The sequence below is a fragment of the Centroberyx affinis genome, unplaced genomic scaffold, assembly GCF_046629955.1.
Source record: "Centroberyx affinis isolate AG114_WGS23_722 - 3 ecotype Tasmania unplaced genomic scaffold, CSIRO-AGI_Caff_v1 ptg000300l_1, whole genome shotgun sequence".
Classification (NCBI taxonomy): Eukaryota; Metazoa; Chordata; class Actinopteri; order Beryciformes; family Berycidae; genus Centroberyx; species Centroberyx affinis.
This window is the reverse complement of record NW_027278978.1, coordinates 87,891-114,760: the sequence shown is the minus strand read 5'-3', so window position 1 is coordinate 114,760 and position 26,870 is coordinate 87,891. Positions and strand designations below refer to the sequence as shown.

Sequence of the window (26,870 nt, the reverse complement as noted above, 5' to 3'; positions counted from 1 at the left end):
ACCATTAGTAAATGATTACCAGACACATTAGTTAACTGTTAATTCAGTGACTTAGTGACCCTTATTGTAAAGTGTTACCAATAAATAAATAAATGACAAGTCATTGTTTGTCATCCAGTACCAATGCTCCCTGAGTTTAGATGAGTAGTGAAAACAGCTGTTCACTGACTCATTTACTATACGTGACACATAAATGTATACATAAGATTCCTTATGACTGTCAGACATGTGGGAACTCAGACAGAGTGGACAAATAGCTGACTAGCACTATGATATCTGGGAACATGAAGAAGCAACCGCATGGCATCATTGCAGGCCACTATGAGCCTCTGCATGCTGCTCTTCCTGTAGGTCCACCATAGGTGAAATTTATGACATGACATGTTGGCTTGAGCATACAGTTTAGAGCATTGCCTATAGATATCTCTATCATCAGTTATAGTGAAATAATGACCCAGGTATTTTATTTCCTTGCATGTCATAAGAGGATTGTTACATAAATAAAACATAAGAAAGACAGATTCCCTATCATCTCCACTACGGACTATCATTACATTGCTCTTATTGTCATTATACTTTATATCATAGTCATTGCCGTACTGTGAGCATATCTTGAGAAGCTCCTGCAGCCCAGCACTGTATGGACTAAAAAATAACCAAATTCATCAGCATACATAAGATGATTATTAATGACTGTGTTTCCGACAATACAGCCAGTTCTACAGCCATTCAGTTGTTTCAATAAGTCATCTATATACATGTTAAACAAAAAAGGTGATAAAATACCACCCTGCCACACACCATTGCTGACATAGAATGGAGCAGATATAACATGGCCCTATTTAACCTAAAAAGTCTGATGAGCATACCACAAAGCCAGCATTCTGATTATGGACTTGGGAACACCTCTAGCACATATTTTAGCAAGTAGTTTTCCATGATTTTTCCTATTAAAAGCCTTAGAGGCGTCAAGAAAACACATAAAAATAGAACAATTTTGGCTTCTATACTCAGCTATTATCAACTCAACTCAACTTTATGGTCCCACTAGGAGAAATTGGGTTTGCAGTAGGGCTGAACAATTAATCAAAATTGTATCGAAATCGCAATATGGCCTACTGCAGTTTTCAAATGGCAGGAGACGCAATATTTGTTAAAGGCGAAATGTGTGTCAAAATAGCATTTTAAATGAAATATTGTGGTGCTGCAGAGATGTCCTGGCCTACACATCATACATCTACAGACTTAATAAAACATCTTTGTTTGGTACAGATCCCCGCAAAAATCACGCCATAATCATTTTAATACGTTTTTCAATGAAAATGAGAATAATGATGTAAAAATTATCATTCCCTCTAATATCGCAAATCATATCGGAATTGCAATATCAGTCAAAATAATCGCAATTAGATATTTTTTCAAAATCGTTCAGCCCTAATCCAAACTACTGCTGAATGCCTCCGAAACCAAATTCATCATTTTTTCCACATAAGAAACCGTCTCCAGCTAATTCAACACAGTATTCCCTAATCACTCTCAGCAACATCCCCGCAGATCGCGTCTACAACATACAAACACCTTGGTATCTGGTTAGACGATTCCCTTAGCTTTACCACTCACATCAGTGAACTCCAAACCCAAATCCGAATCCAAGCTTGGTTTCCTTTACAGAAACAAGCTCGGTTTCACTCACTCACTCCAGAATCTCCATGTTCAAATTAGGGCTGGGCGATATGGACCAAAAATCATATCTCGGTATTTTTAGGCTGAATGGCGATACACGATATATATCTCGGTATTTTCTACGACATGTGCTAAATGTTCAGTTGTAAGTAGGGCTGGGCGATATGGACAAAATCAAATATCACAGTATTTTTGACCAAATACCTCAATACTGATATTGCGACAATATTGAAGGGATGACTATTGGTGCTTTCACAAAATATTTACATGATGAGATTTTTGATAAATAATCATCAGTAATGTGGATATAATGAAGTGGGTAAAGGCAAATAATAGAACCTCTAGAACAGTCTGGTAAGTTCAGAAAATGACATCACTTTACTGTAATGCAGCCTTTAAAACCAGGAAAAGACAACACTTATGCCATATCACGATATTCCGATATCCAAACTCTAAGACGATATCTAGTCTCATATCACGATATCGATATAATATCGATATATTGCCCAGCCCTAGTTCAAATCATGTATTCTCCCCTCCTTCAACCACCCTTGCAAAACTGGACACCCTCCATACCATTCCGCCATCCGATTTGCCACCGGAGCGCCCTACCGCACTCGTCACTGCTCACTTTACAGTCAAACAGGCCTCACCTCTCTCCATGGCCAGACGGTACACCCTGATTTACAAAGCACTCACTGGACACACCCCGGCCTATCTATCCAAACTCCTGTGCATATCCACATCCACTTAGAACCTCGGATCTAAACTCTCTAATCTCTCTCGCTGTCCCAAAAACCAACAACTCCATTGGTAGCAAAGCCTTCCACTCTGCTGCCGCATCAGCCTGGAATGGACTTCATAACTCCTGCTGGGCCAGTTTGTTGACTTGGCTGCCTTTGACAGACCATTGAAGTCTTTTTTAACACACATCTGCAAATGTCAACTATCCTGACACCTCTGCCCCCCCCCCCCCCCCCCCCCCCGTGTCCTAACCCTGGCCTGTATGTTAAGTCCTTGTAACAACGCATTATGTAATAACACGACAAAATGTAATAAATGTTCACTTCATTATGTAATAACACCACGCATTTGAACGCAATATGCAATAAATGTCCCCGTATTTTGTAATAAATGATTAGATATTGCGGTGGTTATTACAAAATCGTTGTAGTTGCACTTTTTTTTTTTTTTTTATGAAAATGTAATAATATGGTGCGTTATGTAACGTATGAATGTATGAAAATGGATGTCTTCATTCATAAAAATCGTTCATTCATAAAAATCGTTATAACATCATAACAACAATGTTGATTTTATGCATTCTAGCATGAATCATACTGAGTCAAAATTCATTTTAAAAAGATACTATTAGTTCAGTAGATTAGTATCTTTCATTGGTCAGAACTACATTAAGTGTCACTGTATTCCTTAGCTTCATAGAAACTGTACCTGAGTGTTATACTGACACAAACATCTAAGTACTGCTACACACAAATGTCAGGAGACACACACACACACACACACCACAATATGTAATATTTTTTTACAAAATGCGGGAAATTTATTACATATTGCGCTCAAGCTGTGTTATTACATAATGAAGTGAAAATCAATTACATTTTGTCGAGTTATTACATAATGCGTTGTTATAGTCCTTTTACTACTAACTGCTATGTCTGTGCCTGTCTTTACTAATGTTTTACTCTGTTTATATTCTGTTTATCTGTATTGCTGCTATTTTGTGTGTGCCTCTGTGTCTTTTTTGGCAGGTCGTTATCGTAAAGTAGAATGTGTTCTCATTAACCTACCTTGTAAAATAAGGAAATAAATAAAATAAATAAATAAATAATCCAGCTCCACGCTCTGTCACCATAGGCACCTATTGCATGTCACCCAACACCCTTTCCAACATAATGTTTACAACAAGTACTTAATGGGTGATGCAACGGGTGGCGCAATTCCATCAATTGGTAAAAAAAATGGGCCTGAATTCTTTTCTGAATCGCCTGTTGTCACAACACAGTGTGCGCGTGGGTGCATGTAATCTAGCATGCAGACAGGCCACATCGGTTGTTTTTTTTTTCTTTTTGCCTTTATTTTGATAGTCGGCAGTAACAGCTAGACAGGAAATATTAGGAGAGAGAGAGAGGAGGGGACGACACGCGACAAAAGATACCAGGCTAGACCCGAACCCAGGGCGCTACAGCCATGTGTGGCACGTGGCCCCGGCCAACTGAGCCGGATCAGTTGCTTACAGTTCAGCTCAGTCAAGTTCTCTCTCTCTCTCTCTCTCACACACACACACACACACACACACACACACACACACACACACACACACACAGAGCTGTCGGTAAAGCTGTCAGTGTAACTGGTTGGTTCACATTCCCCAATCTAAAACAATGCGCACTGGAGCACAAACAGGTTAAAAGTTCAACGTTATTCCTTACCCATAACCTGACCTGATTTCTAACTCCACCCACTTAAATAGACCTCTAACCCTAAAATGGCCTACCTCAACCCCCCCCCTCGAGAGACCCTCACCTCAATGTCCAGCACTCAAATGAGTCTTTACAAGTATAATAAATGCACAAAACATCAGCTGATGCCGACTAGGGCTGTTAATGATTAATGAACACTCGATTAATCGCCGTTAAGAATTTGATCGATCAAGCATACATTAACTGATTAATCGACAATGTAGGCTATGCGATATTTCTCATATTTTGCTGAAATCAGTTTACCACCGCGAGGACGCGATTTAACTTTCACCGCTGATACAGAGGAAGAAGAAAGCCAAGCAAGCGGGGGAAAAAGTCCAGTGTAGGAGCATTACACCCGAAAACACAACAGTATTCATTGTACACATTGTAATACAATGCTGAAATACAGCACGCCTAGCACAACGACAGGGAATGCAGGAAGATCTTTTAAGTTTTGCTTGGTTGATTAACTTGTTGAGTCAGCCTAAAGACAGATGTAAAAACACGCATTTTCTATTTTCTATTTTCTATGTCAAAAGCTGTTTTTTACATAATGATTAATCGATGAATTGGTCTTTAACGTGACTGGCGGTCAATTAAGGAAATTGATCGAAATTTGCATCCCTAAGCCAACCAAAACACGTGACAACATCCAGTGTTAGAATAACCAACTAGGGCTGCAACTAACGATTATTTTCATTGTCGATTATCTGTCGATTATTTTCTCGATTAATCGATTAGTTGTTTGGTCTATAAAATGTCAGAAAATGGTGAAAAATGTGGATCAGTGTTTCCCAAAGCCCAAGATGACGTCCTCAAATGTCTTGTTTTGTCCACAACCCAAAGATATTCAGTTTACTGTCATAGAGGAGGAAAGAAACCAGGAAATATTCACATTTAAGAAGCTGGAATCAGAGAATTTTGACTTCTTTTTCTTAAAAAATTACTCAAACCGATAAATCGATTATCAAAATAGTTGGCGATTAATTTAATAGTTGACAAGTAATCGATTAATCGTTGCAGCTCTATAACCAACCATCTAATGCTGGAGCCAAAACAAAATGAGTCTCAACCACCACTGCTACAAAAAATAACAGGTGTGTATTACACACTTATTACACACAATAGTGTTACTACATTCATTTTCACTGAGCTCTCTAATTACTTTCTAGATCTTCTCGTTGCATGTTCCGTCAACAGGAGTTCCAGTGTTAAGCGATAATTCTGGATTATTTTCAACCTGTGCTTCATTTCCTAGTTTGTGTCGCCATGACGATGCATTGTGAGAGGCACAGCTACAAGCAGGAAGTAGTCTGACATGGAAATATATGCATTTGCCTTCAACTGCAACAACCCGGCTTCAATTCCCAATTCATACCGAGAAGATTTCTACTGTGTGTGTGTGTTTCTACTGTTCTACTGAGTGAAGTTTTACTTTCCAGCTAAACCTTTTTCTTATTTAACCACGACCAAAGCCTTTCCTGAACCTTAACCAAACCGTTTAGTTGCTGTAACCTTGACCAAAGTTGATTTGCTTGCCTAAACTTAAAGGAATAGTTCACCCAAAAAATGAAAATTCCTGTCATCATCTACCCTCATGCCAAATGAAACACAGGTGAAATTTGTTAGTCCACTCTGAAGAACTGGTCCCCACTGACTTCAGTTGTTTTGGAGAAGGCTGCTATGGAGTTGTGCTGGCAACCTCCCTGTGTGTTATATGGACAAACTTCACCTGTGTTTCAACTGGCATGAGGGTGAGTAGATGATGACAGAATTTTCATTTTTGGGTGGTGAACTATTCCTTTAACTGACACATTTAAAGACAATTGTTGAATAGAGACATTTTGAATGAAAAAAATCAACATTTAAATGAATAAATCATGGTGGAAGAGAAAGGACAAGCAGCCCAACAGACAGGAATACAGCGATGCCATGCAAATCCATGGAACGCTAATGTGGCTCCACTGTCAGCAGTAGCCGCCGCCAGGATTCCAATCTCGGGTCGGCCAGAGAAATGCGTGGACAGGCCAATTTTTTCTGCTTCTTCTACTGGTTGAGAAGGTTTTTAACATGATCGTCTTAGTGCCATACGCCGTTGCTGACATTATAGCCAAAGTGAACACCAACCAACCATCATACAAATAAAGCTATATAATAGACCTACTAGGGCTGGGCAACTATATCGATATTATATCGATATCGTGATATGAGACTAGATATCGTCTTAGATTTGGATATCGTAATATGGTGATATTGGCATAAGTGTCTTTTCCTGGTTTTAAAGGCTGCATTACAGTAAAGTGATGTCATTTCCTGAACTTACCAGACTGTTCTAGCTGTTCTATTATTTGCCTTTACCCACTTAGTCATTATATCCACATTACTGATGATTATTTATCAAAAATCTCATTGTGTAAATATTTTGTGAAAGCACCAATAGTCATCCCTACGATATTGTCACAATATCAGTATCGAGGTGTTTGGTCAAAAATATTGTGATATTTGATTTTGTCCATATCGCCCAGCCCTACTTACAACTGAACATTTAGCCCACTTCTAGAAAATACCGAGATATATATTGTGTATCGCCATTCAGCCTAAAAATACCGAGATATGATTTTTGGTCCATATCGCCCAGCCCCTAATACCTACCTAAATACATTGTAAGAATTTTACAAAAGCTATGGAGCAGAGAGCGGCTCGGACGCCGAGTGAGTTTTATCTCATGAGTGGAGAGTGGAGAGAAAAAGACCCAGAGCAGAGGGCTTAAAGGATAAGGCTGGTGGTTTTTTTATGCATTTCTTACCGTCAACAAATCCTATGAAAATAACAAAATCAACAATGCGTTTGCTCTACTCCCGTTACTTTCTGACTTCCCACGTACCGTTTTTAGCCGTCAACCCGGAAGTCATCGGCTCCAATTGTAAGCTAAAAACCTTGAAATCCAGCTCACAAAGACATAGTTTACATTTTAAAAATCGCTAACTGTTACCACGAAAAGTCAGGCTGTTGTAGTTATTACCAAATCAAATTCAAATGGGAACTAATTCTTCATTACGCCGGGGACTATTTTCTGTGCTACGGAACTACTTTCCTGAGATCGCAAACGTGTTTACGGCCGGCTTATTAAGTCGTCGGGGTCGGTGACACGAGTAAATCATATCGTTTGAAAGTATTTGAAATAAAGCATAAAATCTCACCTTATCCTAGTTGAAGAGGTGTAGAAGAAGAGTGGCAGCCATTTCTAAGACAGCCATATGAAAACAACTAGGACAAGCCGCACAAAGGTGAGATTTTATACTTTATTGCAATACTTTCAAACAATATGATGTGTAGTGCCAGTCCCAACGGGGCTACAGCATCCCACGCCTTATCTTTAATAATGTTGTTTGTGTTGTAGAAATACTGCTGATGGTCATACAGCTCCTTGTACTTTTACAGTTTGCTGATTAAATTGATCACTTTCATGTATTAAAGCACTCTCTCTCTCTCAACATAAATAACATGAAATTCTAAAAGAAATATAGAAAAAAATTACAAGTAGAAATTAGAGTATGGGTGTCATGGAAAGCAGTATTTAATGGAGTAATAGGCCTATTCATGGTATTCCCATGATGTCATGCAATTCCTACCAATATGGCCCTTTACAATACACACAGCTCATTGGCTGATTGTAATCACCTGTTAATTTATTACAATCACCTGTTATTTTCCTACAAAGATGTCTGTGTGGTGATGTAACAGAATACTATACTACTTTAAATATAAAATGGGACTTGTATCTATAGCCTACTACTATGCACATGGTTCTCTGTGGGAAACTGACTAATTGCACTGATGGGGAAGCTACAGAAATTACTGGTAAAGAAAAATAATGATAAATACAGGTCTGCAGTATATTGCAACATATTCAAAATACTATCCAGCCAGAACAAAGTAGGCTATTTAAAAACTGTTTATATGACAGTAAGCACAGCTGCTGAATACACCTTGTGTGGTAGTGGTGTTCATTTCTGTCTCTTTGTCTGTCATCATCAGTGCACATGTATTCATCTGCAACAACAGTCAAGACATCGGTAGGCACAGTGAGCGAACGAGCAGCGTGTGTGGTGATCAATTCTTAAAATTGAAATTTTGTTGGGAAAAGGCGCTGCTTGGTGGATCATCTCTATGCCGAAATCACTAAAAGACCCTACTGATTTATAAACTGCCTTAATTCACGGTCTGGCCGGTCTGTGCGTTTCCCGTTAAACCAAACAGCAGTGAATTGCCTGATTTTTGAATGGTGTTCGGCCTGACGAGATCTCCCTCTCGTCCCACTTTGCCTCGATGTGTTGCATAAACAAATCCACTACACTGATGTGTTGTAAACATCAACGTTAGAAGTTCCAGCTAGCAAGGTAGTTTGACCCGTAGGTCCCACCCTCCCTTCGGTAGCATTGGTCCTACAGATTACCAGAGCTTTCAACGAGGGCAGCCATTGGTTGAGGCTGCTGTCAACTAAAACTAGTCATAAAGCCCTCGGTTAGCTAACCCAGCTAGTTTTGCATGCTGACAAGGGGGGCAGCCCAAACAGTTTGATTTTATAACAGTTAAAATATCGTATTCATCGTGTTTGCGTTACAAGTATGTCTTAATACTTACAATACCATAAGCTAAAGCTCCATAACGCTACCTACCTGAGTTTAGTGATTACTTAGTTTCTCCGCCAGCACGAGCTGCAAACAAGGACAGGTGGAAATATTGTTTCCCTGCTATTACATGCGGTCAGTTGTCGTTTCGTTTTAAATACAAGGAGAAAAGAGAAGAGTTATTGTTATGGTACAGGAGAAACCCTAATACGCATCCTAACTCAATAATCATCTGTTTCTCACCCTCCTCCTCCTTTCACCTCCGCCCCTCCCATTTATCTGTCAGACGACACGTACAGAAAGTTGTTTTTGTTTTTCAGTTTTTTTTATGAGAATGGTACCGTAAGGGATCGTACATGCTCATTCTCAATGTAAACCACACCGCATACGACACAATAATAAACAATAACAATAAACAGAAAGGAGGGGGAAAAAAGCAGAAAAGCACCGCACTTATAGGCAACGTCACTGACGTCAATGCGTTCGTGTACGTATTAGAGCAACACCCAATCCTACTTCCTGCTGTTGGTCGCCCGGCAAAAACAAAAAATACACAAGAAAAAACCTGAATTAATCGTACTTGAAAAGCGGTAAGTAATATGCAAACATTACTGAATATTACTGTATGTATCTGGCAGCTGACATTGTCTCAGAAGTAGCTAGAACATGTTTTGTGACAACACTAAAAATTGCAATAATTTAACGTTAGTCCTTGTCTCTGTGTTTTATTTTAGTAAAACATGCTGTCTACCGGAGATCTGAAAGGCTGTCTTCGTAAACTGGACGATTTGCTCCGGGTAATAAAGTACCCAGTAGATGTCGATTATAATGGGTAGGTCTACATATAGCTAATCTGCCAATACTGAGGTAGGAAAATAAAAGATGAATCAAACTCCAACGTCTTGAGACATTTTACGAAGCAATAGGATGGTAAATTCGGCATAAAATGATCCACCAAGCCCTTAATGAAGCAAAATCGATTTTTTTTTTTTTTTACAGTTGGTTCATACTGGTTGCTCCAGTATGGAAGCCCATTTCCACCAGTGTGATGAAAAAAAAACGGTCCTGTAAGTCATTATAATGAGAAACTTTCTCAAAAATAATGAGTTAGTATCTCAAAATAATGCCTTAGTATCTCAAAATAATGCCTTAGTATCTCAGAATAATGCCTTAGTATCTCAGAATAATGAGTTAGCATCTCAAAATAATGCCTTAGTATCTCAGAATAATGAGTTAGCATCTCAAAATAATGCCTTAGTATCTCAGAATAATGCCTTAGTATCTCAAAATAATGCCTTATCTCAGAATAATGAGTTAGTATCTCAAAATAATGCCTTAGTATCTCAGAATAATGACTTAGTATCTCAAAATAATGCCTTAGTATCTCAAAATAATGACTTAGTATCTCAAAATAATGACTTAGTATCTCAAAATAATGCCTTAGTATCTCAGTATAATGAGTTAGTATCTCAAAATAATGCCCTAGTATCTCAAAATAATGACTTAGTATCTCCAAATAATGCCTTAGTATCTCAGTATAATGAGTTAGTATCTCCAAATAATGAGAAACTTTCTCAAAATAATGACTTAGTATCTCAAAATAATGCCTTAGTATCTCAAAATAATGCCTTAGTATCTCAGTATAATGAGTTAGTATCTCCAAATAATGAGAAACTTTCTCAAAATAATGACTTAGTATCTCAAAATTACGGAAGAGGATTAGGGCCACATGTGAAAAATGTATTTGAGTTCTGACTTTAATCTCAGAATTCTGACTTTAAAGTCAGAATTCTGAGATTAAAGTCGTTGTTCTGAGATCAAAGTCGTTGTTCTGAGATTAAAGTCGTTGTTCTCCGTCTCACCAGCCTTTCCAGAGGAGACCCCTCGGCTTTTCTACCAATAGTGAGCTTCGTCCTCACCTCCTTCTCTCCCCGATTGGCTGAGCAGCTGGTGGAGGCAGGACTGGAGCTGACTGGCAAGACTGACCTCCGATTCACCGACACACTTTATAAGGTAACTCACACACAGGGTTAGAGCAGTTGTCCTTTCACAACTGGTTTAGCAGGTTATTGTTTATGTTTAGACTGATATCAGTTTTTGAAAGTCGGTACCAAGACTTTTGGATTGAAGCTGCAAATTGATGATATTTTGTGTCAATATTCTTTGTTTTTTTGGTAACACTTTACAATAAGGGTACATTAATTAAGGGTTAGTTAATGCTTAATAAGAATTAACTAACCCTTAAGTGACAGTTAACTAATGTGTCTGGTAGGGCTGAACGATTTTGAAAAAATATCTAATTGCGATTATTTTGACTGATATTGCAATTGCGATATGATTTGCGATATTAGAGGAAATGATCATTTTTACATCATTATTCTCATTTTCATTGAAAAACGTATTCAAATGATTATGGTGTGATTTTTGCAGGGATCTGTTCCAAACAAAGATGTTTTCTTAAGTCTGTAGAATATGATGTGTAGGCCAGGACATCTCTGCAGCACCACAATATTTCATTTAAAATGCTATTTTGACACATTTCACCTTTAACAAATACTGCGCCTCCTGCCATTTGAAAATTGCAGTAGGCCATATTGCGATTTTGATAAAATTTTGAATAATTGTTCAGCCCTACTCATAACAGTATCGGAACAACTCTAGTCAGCACGCATAAACACGCCACGTAAAACCCATTGCATAGGCTTTTAACCATTTTAATACCAGTATTTTGGTGTATTTTTTTTTCCATTAACACTAGACAGGGCATGGGCTGGCTGTTTCTGAAACACTGGAAATACTATGGTCTCATTCCTCCATGACTTTTTCCAAATATTTGGGCTTTAAATGCCCACGTTTGTAAATACATTTTTTTTTGCAATTTTCTTCCTGCAACATACCTCCACCTTACAGCAGTACACGGGCTACAGGGCGAGGATAGACAGGTGAAAGTCTCTCCCTCTCCTTCTCCTCCTTTTAACATTGGTCAAGTCAGCGCCATCAAATCTCCAAGTAAAGTAATTTCGCACATATGATTACTTGCATAGATCAACAGTATGATGAGGCGAACAGAGCTCCTGCACATGCCTACTAGTCCATGTCTACACGGGACGGCCTGTCTGTGGATAAACTGAAAGCATTCATTGCGCAATATTCAAACATGAATATCGACAGCTAGTCGTCAGAAACACTTTTTTCAGACAAACCAGCAAAGGAGCCACTTCAGAGAAATACTGTGAGTGTGTGTGTGTGTGTGTGTGTGTTGTCTGGGTCAGAGGAATAGAGGAGAGGAGAGAAAGTGCGTGCGTAAAATGTTCCCAAACGGATTTAATGGACAGAGCTCATTATACGTGTATAAATAAACTGAAGTCAATGGGGACCAGCCAAACAATCACACTGTGAATAGAAAGACCTATACACCATTATTTGTTGCAAATCAATCAGCTGTAGTTCAGATTTGCACTAAATGATGGTGTAAATATACTGTAGGTCTTTTTGGAACTCTGAAGAACTGGTCCCCACTGACTTCAGTTGTTTTGGAGAAGGCTGCTATGGAGTTGTGCTGGCAGCCTCCCTGTGTGTTATATGGACAAACTTCACCTGTGTTTCAACTGGCATGAGGGGGAGGAGATGATGACATAATTTTCATTTTTGGGTGAACTATCCCTTTAAGCCAGGTTATTAGAGAAAATGTTACATTGAACCATGTAATTATTGTAATCAACATATTGACTTAAGCTGATTACTCCCAATAATTGCTGTATTGGTGTGCATGTAAACATACTCACTGACTACTGACCTACTACTGTACAGTGGTTTGTTACATTACATTGACTACTATCCTACTATTTGCAGTGGTTTATTTCCTTACATTGACTTCTAACCAACTAGTGTACTACTAGACTCCAGTTGTTTATTGTGTGTGCATGCGTGTGTGTGTGTGTGTGTGTGTGTGTGTGTGTGTGTAGGTACTAAGGGATATGTTCCAGTATAAACCGATACTATCCAAGCAGCAGTTCCTTCAGTGGGGTTTCTCTCAAAAGAAGATCTCCGTCATCTGTGATATCATTAACCTGGTCCTGCAGAGACACAAACAGCTGAAGAAGGTACGCACCTGTTTGTGTGTGTGTGTGTGTGTGTGTGTGTGTGTGTGTGTGTTTGTGCGTATGGATTGGATTGGATGCAGTTGTACCAATACTGGTGTGGGACATTATTAGGGTTGCAAAGGGGTGGAAAATTTCCGGTAAATTTCTGGAAAGTTTCCGGTAAATTTCCATGGGAAGTTAAGCTGGGGAATTTTGGAAATATTCCAAATTGGAAACTTTCCATGGGAATTATGGGAATTTATGGGAATTTATGGGAATTAATGGGAATTTATGGGAATTAACTTGGAATTGAGGGTAATTTAATGGAAAGGTATCATATCCAAGCATAAATATTTGTTTTGTTATAAGCAGACATCCATCCAAAATAATACAATTAAAACAGATTTATTTGTAAGTAGAACTTTATCAAGTGTTAAATATTTTATTGAACAATCAATTCTTTCATTGAAGAACAAAAACATGAATGTTGAGTTAAATATTACTCATCCCCCCGACCCAACCCATTCAAAAATGAACAAAAATGCACAGGAATGCACAGTGCATGTAGGGGGCGTGGTCTCAATAGCCCTGCAGTAAGCAGTGTGCTATGTGTGCATGTGATTGAGGAATAACATAGATATTCAACTGTACTTGCATGATATCTGGTTGTTTTAGTCAGGATTATGCTAAAATATATTTTCCCCAACTATATTTAAGTTCCCTATTAAGAGCACACCTTCAATTTCGTAAATTCCTGGTTTATTCCCGTTTATTCCCATAAATTCCCGTTAATTCCCATAAATTCCCGTTAATTCCCATGGAAAGTTTCCAACTTTGAAAATTCCCAGAATTTTGCAACCCTAGACATTATACTAGTCCCAGGCCAAAATCGCTTGTGAGTGTTTAATACAATGTGTAACATGTAGATTTTTTTTGTCTGCCTTTTTTATAGAAAGATAGTTAGATCTTTGATAAAGCCCCTATGTGTAGGTTTTGAAAATTGTTGATTTTGGCGACTCCTAGTGGTAGTGCCAACATCACGGCACTGAATTGACTTTTAGGAGGTATGATCTTACTGTAGACATGTAAAGTATGGATTGCTTTGCAGACAGAAAGGTATGGCGAGTCAGATAGATGAATGGATGGAAAGAGGAATGGGATGAATTCATGTCATATCATTTTTTGCTTAATTGACGAGCTGTTTTTATGCCTTTCAGTTGTCAGACAGGCCATTGGTCGTGAGTCACGTGGGAAATCCCCCCACGTTTCCCACAAACTTCTCCCATAAAGAAGCATTCTCCTCCCATGATGAGATCTGCGCCTCCCATAATGAAGCATACTCTTCCTCTTCTCCTGAACGTGGGATCACAGAGCCGGAGGGAGGGGAGAAGGAGAAGAAGGAATCTGTTCCACAAGTAAGCAGGTTATTAAATCAATATAGATACTGTGAGAGCTCATGTTAGATACTATTTAATAGACAGTATCAAGATAGTAGCTTAAAGAGTCAGACAGGTTTGCCAATATGTCAAACCACATAATGATATGCTGTGATTTGAGGAAATTACAGCCTTTTGAAGTTGTTGCTATATAACAATAATAATAATAACAAAGACTCCTTCCCATTATTCCTGTTATGTGTCAGAATGATACAAAATTTGGTATCCAGGCTTCTTAGACTTGCCTTTACTTTGTTTAAAAGTAGCTAAGGAATTGATCAAAAAATGGTTTTTGCAGTTATTGATGCAGTGCAAGCGTAACTCATTGCAGAAATTAATTAGACAATAATTAATTAAACAGTTATTTTTTGCACACACACACTTTCCTGCACACTCTACATGGGCTACCTATTGGTTATTGTGAGCTGTTCTCTTATTACTGTAGACTCTGTACTGATTAATATGGGATGTTCTCTAGTTTCTATGTGCTAGATACCGACTATTATGGGCTGTGCTGTGGTTATTATTTGATCTGCACTGTAATTATGGTCTGTCTTGTGATTGCTATGGGGAAGCTATGGGTTATTATGGTCTGTCCTGTTATTTCTATGGGCAAGGGACTGTCCTCCGATTGCCATAGACATAGTAACCACCTAGAAACACCCTAGCAGCAACCACTTGAAATCACCTAGCAACCACCTAGTAACACCCTAGTAACCACTAGCAATTGCTTAGCAACCACTAGGTAACACCTTAGCGGCCGCTTATAATCATTTAACAACCACATATTAACACCATAGCTTGGGTCGGTGGGTCCATCCCATCTCCTTACTCTGCCATCCCAGGCTCATGTGGCAACTGCGCCAAAGCTAATCAAAACTTAGCGATCCGTGCATCTCAGCGTGACACTTTTACTCAGCAGCCTTGTAAACAGAAGTGCTTTATTTCTTTCATCTGGGGTTCTACATGAAATGAATTGAAACATTCTGTGAACTCTGATGCCAATCTATCTCTTATGTTTTCCAGTCATCAGAGGTGGAAGGCAGGCTTTCAGTGTTGGAAGCCCAACTAGAGAGGCTGACTGCTGGGCTAGACAGGCTCACTGCCCTGGAGACACGCCTGGAGAAACTTGAGCACTGGAGACACGCAGATAAGGTTGACCAGACAATTCTACTTTACTCTATTTTATCCCATTCCATTGTGCTTTATTCTACTCTATAGACCCTCAGCGCATCCATTTTTCAACGGAGGCAACACCTTTTTCTCGCAAATTCAGGATGACAACACCCCACAAACAGTCCACAAGCTCTAAACCAATTTTTGTGGTGATAAACACATATGTCAGAGTACAAAGTCAATTTCATCTGCAGGCACATCCACCTAAACTAGCGCTTAACAAGCAGGTTACTTGTGTTTTCCTGGCTCCTAAACCTTGCATCAGTGTTAATGCTGTAGGTCAGATCCCCATCTTATCAACAGACAGTTGTAGAAGAAAGAGGAAAAGGCAAAACCAAAAACGGGCATTAAGCCTTAGCCACAGCAGGGCTTGGCTGCATGTCTGATAACAGACTTAAAGGTCCCATATTCTACACTTTCCAGTTTTTTTATTTTAAGTCTTGAGTTCCAATCAAAGCTGTTTGTGTGGTGTCATGTACCAAAAACACACTCAATCCATTTTGACAAGTTCATTTTCCAGCATCTCTCTGAGCCTTACCAAGAACAGACTGTTTCTGTGTCTTTAAGGCTCATTAATATTAACCATCCTTCTGTTCTGATTGGCTAACCATTTCAAGAGAATTTGAGAGTACATTCACTTACTAGTGTCATATGTCCAACTATGCTACCGCGGTACTTCGATGCTGATGTATTATCCCTTATCAGTGAGCAGTAGGAACTGCAACAACTTTGAAAAAGCTTAACTCCTCCTACACAGCTCTATGGGACAACCAAACCTCCCATCCTCTGGAGCTACAGTAGCCTTTAATTGGTGCAAACAGTAGTCATATTTTCATTTTTCAAGTAGCGATCCAACAGAAACATCTAGATATAAGCAAAGATGGCTTGTGCAGCTTTAACATATGTCACAGAATATAAACAAACCAGAGCAGACTGAAATTGAGAATACAATGACTAAAACGTGTTTTTGGGGCTGTCAACAAAAGTTCTCCAAAGGAAACAGATTTTTTTTTTTTTTTTTTCAGTTTCTGTCTGATAAATTTGACAAGAGAAATGCACAAAAACAGGCCTGGATTAATGGCTTCTGCCACACTAAAAGGTTCTTGAAGGTGTGACCAACTATAAAACACGCCCCCTTGTACAAGCCAGCCAGATTTTGCTCCAGTTTCTATGTAGACATCGGACTATCTGAAATCGACCAATCAGTGTTAAGGGGAGGGCGGGCCTTCCAGAATGGCCAGCCAATCAGAGCAGTAGCTCATTAGCATAAGAAGCTGCTTATGTAAAACGACCTATTTTCTTGTAAGTGGGAAACAAACACTGGGAAGTGAATAGCTAAAGCTATAACTAAGCGATTTTTACTGAAAGAAAATGTAACAGATTTATATATTTTATAGACACCAGGTAATTATATAAAATTGCAATTGCAAATGATACCCCTCCTTTAATGTGGCAATGTTATTGTTGTTGTATTATTCTTATTCTGTTATATTACATTTTATGCTCTTGTAATCAATTACAGAATGAAGGACAGGTCATCACCATATCCAGACAGAGCTGGGACAATCTGATGAGCAGAGTCGTGTTATTGGAAACTAAGCTAGAACTGAGCAATACACAGGTAGGACAATTGTTAAGCTTGTGCCATGATGTTTTTAAAGGAATAGTTCACCCAAAAAATACAATTCTGTCATTATTTACTCACCCTCATGCCAGTTGAAACACAGGTGAAATTTATTTGTCCACATAACACACAGGGAGGTTGCCAGTACAACTCCGTAGCAGCAGAGTTCCAAAAAGGGCAAATAATTACCATAGAAGTACTCCATACAGCTCATGCAGCATAATGAGTTTTATGAAGCCAAACAATCGCACTGTGATTGGAAAATACCTACTGTATATTTACATTATTTAGCGCAAATCTTCACTACAGTCATCGTTTTCAAAAACATTCACACTTGCACGCACCCAGACCTCGCGCATTCATGTGAATCCTCCCCACTTCTGTGTTTACACTCCTACGCATAGGACTACGTGACACAAGCTGAAATAACTCTGCACACAACAACTATGCCAATGTGAAAGTGATTGACATGTGCCTATTTTTATACAGTCTATGGGTGAGATCATGATAGGCTATAGTTTCTGTCCTTCTATAGCTTGACCAATCAGTGGCAAATGTGATTTGACAAGAAGGGAGCGCCATACTATGTACGTTACACTGTAGAGACAGTCAGGGAATGGCGGCTGCAGTGACTGAAAATGCCGAACGCTAATAGCAGTTTGCTTGTTAACCAGGTGTCAGGTCTGTATGCCACAGTGAAAACTACACATTTTGGTGACAAACTACACATTTGCAGACCTCTTAATTAGACCCTCCAGGATTCCAGGATTCTGCGATTCCACTAGGGCTGCAACTAACGATTATTTTCATTGTCGATTAATCTGTCGATTATTTTTTCGATTAATCGATTAGTTGTTTGGTCTATAAAATGTCATAAAATGGTGAAAAATGTGGATCAGTGTTTCCCAAAGCCCAAGATGACGTCCTCAAATGTCTTGTTTTGTCCACAACCCAAAGATATTCAGTTTACTGTCATAGAGGAGTAAAGAAACCAGAAAATATTCACATTTAAGAAGCTGGAATCAGAGAATTTTGACTTATTTTTCTTAAAAAATTACTCAAACCGATAAATCGATTATCATAATAGTTGGCGATTAATTTAATAGTTGACAACTAATCAATTAATCGTTGCAGCTCTAGATTCCCTGATTCTGAGATCGCAAAATTTCCCGCGCTAAATAGGTCCACTTGTAGAATATATGTTAATCCGCGGAAAAAGCAGCGTTCGCTCTCAAAAACATGAATTTTTCAAAATTACCACTAGATGTCACTAGGGTATAGCCATTTTCACATTGTCATGGTAACAGCTTCCGAATTGAGAATCAGGTGCATTACAACTTCCTGTTGCCAGCTCTGGCCTTCACTAATCGCTCCACAACCTGCCCAACATTAACATTGGTGAAGTATAAAGACTATTTTTATTGACTCCTGGATCTAAACTAGAGAAAGGCTCTCTCTTTGATTATGAAGGTGAGTTTTACTTCCAGTTTCTCCTAGTCAGCTGTCATCTCTTGGCAGCCATAACCTCATTTACATAACGTTACATCATGGGGCTCATTCATAAAACTTACCGGCAGGTTTAGCGTGACGTTAGGGGCAGATACCGTCATGGTGTTTTCTCATTCATACACGTGAAATTCCAAGACGTTATTTGCGTTACCGTTCTTCCCGTACTCCCATCCCTTTTGACACATATTGTGAAAGCGATTCATAAAAGCACACGGCACTGCAAACGGCAGTTTCCATCTGATTTGATTCAGTTTATCATGATGAAGGAAAGATGACCATACGCACATCCCATAAACTTTTTAGCAGCTTCTGGAGTGAAGTAGAGCTGGAGTATTTAAGAAAGAGAACGCTGCACATTGCTGCCACTGCTCCCATATATTTATTTTACAGTGGTTCATTTTTTCATTCCATCTTATGTGGTGGTTCAACCCTGTTATTTTTCAAGAGTTCCAGTTGAATACATGTACAGTAGGTGTTTAGAAGGAGCATGTTTATTTTATGAATTTTATTACACATCCCTTTTAACTGGATTGATGAATAAATATATATTTTTCAGAATAATTGATCATTTTTAGCTGTTTTTCCTAATGTCTACGGAATATCGCAGAATAATGATTTCTAGCTGCAGAATTACTGCGGAATTTGGGATTTTTTTCCCACGGAATCCTGGAGGGACTACTTAATACACTTTATGATCATTTGAGGTTGACATCTCTGTAGTTATCAGACTTTCAAACAAAGAAACAACTTTGATATAGAAGAGGAACAGCAGTTCTTTGCCCAGTCTTATTTATTTGAACCAAAGTACACAGATGAGGAACTCCGACAGATGGATGTAGCAGCAGCAATAGCAGCTCAGCCGAAATCAAACCACTGGCCCTGTCCGAACAGCATTAGTATTTCTAGAGTCTGGTTATGTACTTTTTACCTGAGTGATTCAGTAATTCCAATCTCATCTCTCTCATCAACTCCATTTGTGATTATTACAGTGTGTGTGATAGACGTGTTCTGAAATCTGATGGGAATGATAAGGCCCCCTCGTAATTTTATGGGAGTAATGAAGTAATACATGTACGAGTCTTACAGGCTTCTCTATGTGGAAGTTTCCAGGAAGAGCACTCACTCAAACCATTTTTAAAATATTATGCAGGACCTCTCTTCCGGAAGATGTTTCCAGACAGTCAGATTGCAGGAAAATACAGATCTGATAAAGCAGTATCCTTACAGCCTTGCCACAGATGGTAGCACAGATATGGACGATGTAAAACTGTACCCTATTGTGGTTAGGATCTTTGATGCTAGTGTTGGAAGAATAGTGGTGTTGCTCAAGATTTGTGAGTCCAGAGAATCTACTGGCAGAGCCATTTATGAGTTGGTCAGTGATCAGCTGAAGAAGAGGGAAATACCATGGTCAAGCTGTGTCAGCTTTGCAATGCAGCTGTGATGCAAGGCTTGAGGAAAGGTGTGGTAGCTTTCTTAAAGAAACAACATGCTGAAGTTTACCTGATTGGTTGTGCTTGTCATCTTATTCACCTGGCTGCAGACCGGGCATCTAGGCAGCTTAGTGTCAATATTGAAGACTTCCTTATCATCATGTATTACTACCTGGTTAAAAGCAGCAAGCGGAAAACAGTTTTGCGTGACATAGAGATCATGTGTGATGTAGAAGTCAGGAAGATCCTCAAAGTGGCCTCTACAAGATGGCTTGCATTAGGGTGTGCACTGCCTTCTGCAACAGTGGGAACCTTTCACTATTTTCTTTGCAAAGGAAGTGGATGCAGGCAAGAAGAGGAGTACTGTGCCCCCAAGTTCCACCACATCTTCAATGCAGAACCAAACCTCCTTCTCTTCCTCTCATCTACCCAAGGGTTCTGGTTCCTCTAAGTCAAGATTGCAGACCAAGACCACCACCACTACCTCCTCTCAGCTGCCCAAGGCTTCAGGTTCCTCACACTGTACAAAGCGGCCGAAGACCAACACCACCTCCTCCTCGCAGCTGCTCGAGGATTCAGGTTCGTCCAAGACCAAGTCCCAGACCAAGGCCATCACTTCCCCTGCGGTATCCAAGCCTCCATCGGCCCCTTCAGTTCTGGCTCCCTCGAAGCAGCAGTTTAACCTGGCTGCATTCCTCTTCAAGCAAAATTAAATGGGAAAACATGCTGATAAGATGAGAACTGAAAAAGAAAAAAAGAGATCTCTCAAAAAGATCTCTCAAAACTAGAAAAGGTGCTGAAGTTTCTCGGTGACCCCATGGCTACACAAGCTGTATGGAGTAATTTTATGGTCATTTTTTGCCTTTTTGGAATTCTATACAACTAGTCACTAGACTTTAGTTATTTTGGAGAAGGCTTCGACATTATTGTGCTGGCAACCTCCCTGTGTGTTATGTGGACAAAGAAACTTCACCTGTGTTGTAACAGAATTTTCATTTTTGGGTGAACTATTCCTTCAACTTCTTCTCTTCTCCCTCATTTGTTTATTCATTTATTTTGTCTACACTGTCTATATGTCAGTCTGTTTGATTGATCCTTTGTTTAGCCGGAGCAGTCACACCGGTTATGTTTGCATGCATGGAGTATTCCCTTCTTACCCTGGTCACTCAAGTAGCACTTGAGTGGGTTTTGGCTCAACGCATGGAAATGCGTTGTCATAACCAGTCTTAATTCATTTTGGCTGTGCTGGTAAATTAAAAAAACAATGTACCTGACTACTGGCCAAATTAATTAATATACATTTTTAATAGAAATATGTCACCCTGCCTGTTTTCAATGATATTTTGTGTACAGAACCGACAACTGTGATTTAGAGATTTAATTTAACACTTGCTCACTCATTTATACAATGGATGGTTTTGTCTTAGGCTTCTTTTTTTTTTTTTTTTGTGGCCTCACACCTGCTATCTGTTGCCACATAATGTAAACTTTCAACTAATGTTAAGCTGGTTAAACATCCACACAGCATTGAAACTTTATAATTGGAAATCAGAAATTTAGACACTACCACTTTGTGCAGAGCAGCATAACAGGCAGCCAATCAAGATTTTCTATCTACCATTTCTGTCTAATACGCAAGGGCAAATAAACTAAAGTTAGTTTGCTTTGCGATTGGAAAGTCGACTTAAGTTGTAAGAATTAGCTAACTTTACTCACAATTTGATGCTTGCTCCCAAAATAGTTTGTTGCTTATTCATCACAGTGCCTCTTTTGGCCAGCAGGTGTCACCGTGAGACACTGTTTGTTAAGGCAGCAGTCTATGCTTCTCAAGTACTGCTGGAAACCCTGAATGTCTCACACTAGTCTACATCTTAAATTACCAAATAAGATCATTTAAATTGGCAAAAAAATTGCCAAGGGAAGTTCCACCCACGATGGATTCATATAGCCGACCCCCAGTGTATTTGTTCTATCATCCAACCCTAATACATATTTTCATTTAATATACATACTACTATATTCATTTAACATACATACATACAAACATTATTTTGCTTCTCCCTCTGTTTTCTCTTTTATCTCCTGTCCTCTCCTCTTCTTTAGGTTAGCGTCTTGCCGTCATGTCCGTCTTCTACTACTTCCTGTTTCTCCAGCTCCAGATCTGATGCCCCACAGGTGAATCAGAACAATTGACTCCTTCTTCCTTTTTTTTTTATTTTTTATTTTTTGTATTTGAGTGTCTTGCACCATTAGTTGCCCAGCCCAAATGGGCTTACAAGACACTATAGGCCTATATTGTATTCTACACATAGTACAGCACAAAAAAACACATCCAAAAATGGCAACACAGGCAATCAACAAATAGGATCTATATCAACCGGACCACAACATATACAGATAATCTAGGGGTACAAATTATTCTGCCTTCTTTTCTAGGCTCTCTCCCAAAAAAAAGATGCCTTCTTCTGAGCACTGTTACTGTCCGCAATGTTCTGATTGCAGTACCTCTGGGAATTGTGTATATGATGTTTGTAATGTTTGCATTAAAACAGTGGTTCTCAACGTGGGGTCCGGGGACCACCAGGGGTCCTTGAGGGAGTTCCAGGGGGTCCCCAGCAAATTGATGAAGTTAGTTAAGTTAGAGAATGTAGAAGAATGACTGTTTTGATCATAGTTTCTCTGTTATCTCTCTACCTACAATACAGATAGTCATGGAATTCTGGACAAAATCATATCTAACAGTAAAAATATTCTCAGATTTGGGTCCGAGAGACAAAATCTCATCAAAAAGGGGTCCATGGCCCTAATGTGGACTAAACTAGGGGTCCTTGATATGAAAAAGGTTGAGAATCACTGCATTAAAACACCATACATTGTTGAGACAAGCCTTGCTAAGGCAAGTCTGCCTTTCAGTCATGTGGCGCTTGGTTCAAAATAACTCAAATCTGAAAAAAGGAAAACAAGCACAGACATCCAAAATATGCTGTCTGTCTAAAAAAGAAATAAAAAGATGATCTCAAGTGTGCTTATTATCTCCCTTGCTTATGTCCACCCCACACAACATTGTCAAATCCACAATTAACAAAGAAGCTCACGTCAAAACAAACGCTGAGACACGGTTACATGCTCCACTTCTCCCGTGTGCCCCCAAACTTTCAGGGTGTATCAGAGACAATCATGAGAACCCCCCCCCCATGTAATGTTAACGCCATGTAACAAAATATATTTTCTTAATTGCACTAATTGTAAATGTAACCATTTGAAAATAACAATAACAGTTTGTAAACCAGTCTGCAGTATAGCCTAATAACATGTTATGTAACTGCTTTTGCAATGTTATTTTTCAATCTTTCTTTTTAAATAAGAAGTTTCATTCAAGTAAATCTACTGTCTTTATCCAGGTCTAGATAAATAGCATAAATTGTCTCCTCAGTGTACGTTTTATTCTACAGTCTATTACAAAAGTACGGTCTTCCAGAGCTGTTGATTACCGTTTAATTTGAGCTCGGAGAATTAATCGACGTTAGGATAAGAGAGTTCCATAATGTTGTCATGACATCTGAGCCAGTGATGGGGTCAAAGTTCAATCCAATTTAAGTCTCAGCAATGGGTGTAACAACCATCACAACGATGACAGATCGCCTGTCACTGGAAGTGTAAACAACATGTCATTGCAACCGACGATAGAATATGATTATCGCCATGGTGACGATCATAAATCGCTGTACTATAAACTGCCCTTTACACCGTAGGCAGCGTGTGGCCAGAGAACACACAGACATGTAAAGGCTCTAGAACTGTTGACAGCACAACTGTCATGCCATTCAAAAATAACAGTTGTCAGACCAGTGAAGAAACAAAACTGTGCAACTTTGTGTTTGATTGAGCCATAAGAAAAGACTGACTTAGAAATAAAAAGCTCTGGGGGAATCTGGGGGAAGATATGTCTCTGGCATTCCATCAGTAGAGAAGCCTTGACCTGTTATGGCACATGACCCGTGTCAGTTGGAAACAGGTTGTTTGTTGGTACAACCCTCTTTCTCTTCCTTTCAAATCTACGGCACACATAAAAACATAATGTAAAGAAAGAATAATTTATCAACCAACTGGTATTCAGCATACTATATCAGCTGCCCACTAGGGGAGAGATTGGCTATCTTGTTTTGCTTGATGTCTCTTATATTGACATAACTTTGTGTGCTCAAACAATAAGGGGACAAAATCTGGACTTTCTGGATCCATTGATGCCTTGCCTGTTTGCCAGTTTGGCTGTTTAGCTAGTTAAGAACAGTTGAGTTTAAAGTGCTGATTCCAGTGGGAAGTTGGAAATAATGTCTGTATGCACGTTGATTGGATGTTCACCCTCTACCCAAAAAAATGTCATAAACATAGCTGTGGTAGTAACGGTCAGACCGTCGTCATGGTAACAGCGCACAAGGCAGTGAAATCGGTTGTAAATAATGAACGAAAGTGCAGTGCTACATTACTGATTATTTGTAGAAAAATGATCACATTACAGAATTTATTTATTTATTGAAATTTATTGAAAATTTTCTGGTACAGGATATAAATCCTCCACACCAGACTCTAGAACTCAAAACAAACAACCATTTTTTTTTTTAAATCACAATAATTTCACGGATAATCACAAATAATGACAAATCAGCTTGATTATTTTTGTATTATGAATCACAATGTTTTGTACATTATTGATTAATCAGTTGGCAGTTACCAGCAGAAGCGAGCATTACACCAGCTTTGCCAGCCAACTTTTGTCTATATTACTGTTTTCCAGAATAAACACCATTTCATAAAATATGTCCGGTGCTGTGATTCATGAGTGCAACAAATATTAAAGAGAACATCATACATATTTTATTGTACATTATGCAAACAATAACCATTTCTTGATTCAGCAGGGAGCCTTTCTTCCTGGAAAATCATCCAATTGAGTCCAAGCACTGTGTGGAGACCAGAAACTTCAAATTTACTTTTCTGTCCTGTTTTTCTATCCAGGAGGATCTGAAGGACAGACTAGAGAGGATCACCAACATGTAAGTTCCTGTGATTGTTTTATTTATTAGTAAGCAGTGGTGGAAGAAGTACTCTGATCCTTTACTTAAGTAAAAGTACCAATACAGCAATGTAAAAATACTCCATTACAAGTAAAAGTCCTGCATGAAAAATCCTACTTAAGTAAAAGTACATAAGTATTAGTAGCAAAATGTAGTTAAAGTATTCAAGTAAAAGTAGTGGTTTGGTCCCTCTGACTGATAATATTTTATTATATATGACATCATTAGATTATTCATACTGAAGCATCAGTGTGTAAGCAGCATGTTACTGTTGTAGCTGCTGGAGGTGGAGCTCGTTTGAACTACTCTATATACAGTTAGCTAGTTTAGTCCAGTGGTTCCCAACCTAGGGGTCGGGCCCCTCCAAACAGTCACCAGATAAATCAGAGGGATCACACTGCTTTTTGTAAGACGTCAAAAGCCAAAATGGTTGGAAATCACTGGTACTGGCACTACCGAATATGACACTATGAACCAGGCTCCACATGAAAGCAAAGATTCAAAGGATTGTCTTGGCACCAATAGAACCAAGTATCGTTTTAAATTGAACAGAAATTTGAGTTTGTCAATTAAAACAGATTGAATGAACATATTGGTCTGAATTGTGTTTTGTAGTGTAACTACAAAAAATCTAAATGCACTCCCCTCTTTTGTTTGGGCTAAATTACCTAAGGGGCAAAACTTAGTCTAGTGGTGAGGGGTTTTAACAATATTTCCTTTTTAACAAAAATATGAATCAAGCACATTATGTAATGTGGATGGTATTTCAGTCCAGTTTCATCATCACCTACTCACTGTTTGTGTTTTTTTGTTTGTATGTAAGGATGGTTTTGCCCAAAATTACCAAATTGGTCATCAGAGCAAGTCAGTTTATGCAGTCCCATTTTTTTTGGAGTATAAACCTGCATTTCTCAAGCTTTTTGCTCTCACCATGCTTATTGCCTTTCACATTATATAATTTTGATAGCTAGCTAGCAATCACTAATTTGTAGCAGTAAAATCACTGTGTGTATGTGTGTGTGCATGTTTTATAGGATGAAGAACACCTCCAGTCTGCTGACGAAAACCGAGTCCTCCATATAGCTCCCTGCAAATTACAATCACTGATCATCATCATCTTCATCACTCGAGAACTTGTAACAATTATGTATTAAGATGTATGTAGGGATTTTTCAGTGTCCAATTAAAGGCTTTTTACTCTTCAATTCCTTGAGTACCTTTTCTTTTCACTGCCCTAAACCCTTGTGAAAACACACTGTATTCAACTGTTCTGTTTCCAGGTTTTAGTATGTTGACACTTGGGCTTCACAGACAAGTAGTATCGAGTATCCAAATCCACAATTATAAGAAATTTTACTGTAGCATTATTGTATTATGATCCGCTGAACATGGCATGCGGGACTACATATCAACCGAAGATAAGTGTGAGATTGCTCTTTCTATTTGCTGTGGCCCTACCTCTTGATTATAAAAATGTCTCAAACTTCTCAAACTGGGGCATCATAGACAATGTAATAGAGTATCAAAATTTACCAGAATTTTGGGAAATTTACCATAGCATTAATGTATTTTGGCCCCCTGAACATGGCATGTTAGACTATGCTCAACCTAGAATAAATCAAATGTGATTACACTCTGACTATTTGCTGTGACCCTACCTCTTGATTATCAAAATGGGTTGTGACAGTGCTTGCTGTCAAGTGAAGGACAAAAATGGGCGAACACACGTAGAATC

At 38.8% G+C, this 26,870-nt stretch overlaps 2 protein-coding genes across 2 annotated transcripts in view; one reads left to right on the top strand and one right to left on the bottom strand.

Moving 5' to 3' along the window:
* fbxo8 (F-box protein 8) overlaps positions 1 to 9,015 on the bottom strand; it is a 29,773-nt gene extending 20,758 nt beyond the window's left edge. Inside the window, exon 1 of the mRNA XM_071515062.1 lies at positions 8,849 to 9,015. The gene's annotated coding sequence lies outside the window, so the exon portion shown is untranslated. The remainder of the gene's footprint in view (positions 1 to 8,848) is intronic.
* Positions 9,016 to 9,321: 306 nt separating this feature from the next.
* cep44 (centrosomal protein 44) lies at positions 9,322 to 26,320 on the top strand. The gene is made up of 10 exons (XM_071515063.1): positions 9,322 to 9,390; positions 9,535 to 9,632; positions 10,666 to 10,813; positions 12,766 to 12,903; positions 14,100 to 14,297; positions 15,345 to 15,473; positions 17,017 to 17,115; positions 22,164 to 22,235; positions 25,077 to 25,114; positions 26,170 to 26,320. The coding sequence occupies exons 2-10, from the start codon at positions 9,541 to 9,543 to the stop codon at positions 26,216 to 26,218; spliced, it is 963 nt and encodes a 320-aa protein (XP_071371164.1). The 5' UTR covers positions 9,322 to 9,390; positions 9,535 to 9,540; the 3' UTR covers positions 26,219 to 26,320.
* Positions 26,321 to 26,870: the final 550 nt, after the last annotated feature.

Bases quoted from the DNA above. Each gene is read 5' to 3' on its own strand.
- cep44 (XM_071515063.1), top strand. From the start codon at position 9,541: ATGCTGTCTACCGGAGATCTGAAAGGCTGTCTTCGTAAACTGGACGAT. The intron at 12,904-14,099 runs GTACGCACCTGT...TATGCCTTTCAG, and splicing joins GACACAAACAGCTGAAGAAG to TTGTCAGACAGGCCATTGGT. The intron at 15,474-17,016 runs GTTGACCAGACA...AATCAATTACAG, and splicing joins ACTGGAGACACGCAGATAAG to AATGAAGGACAGGTCATCAC.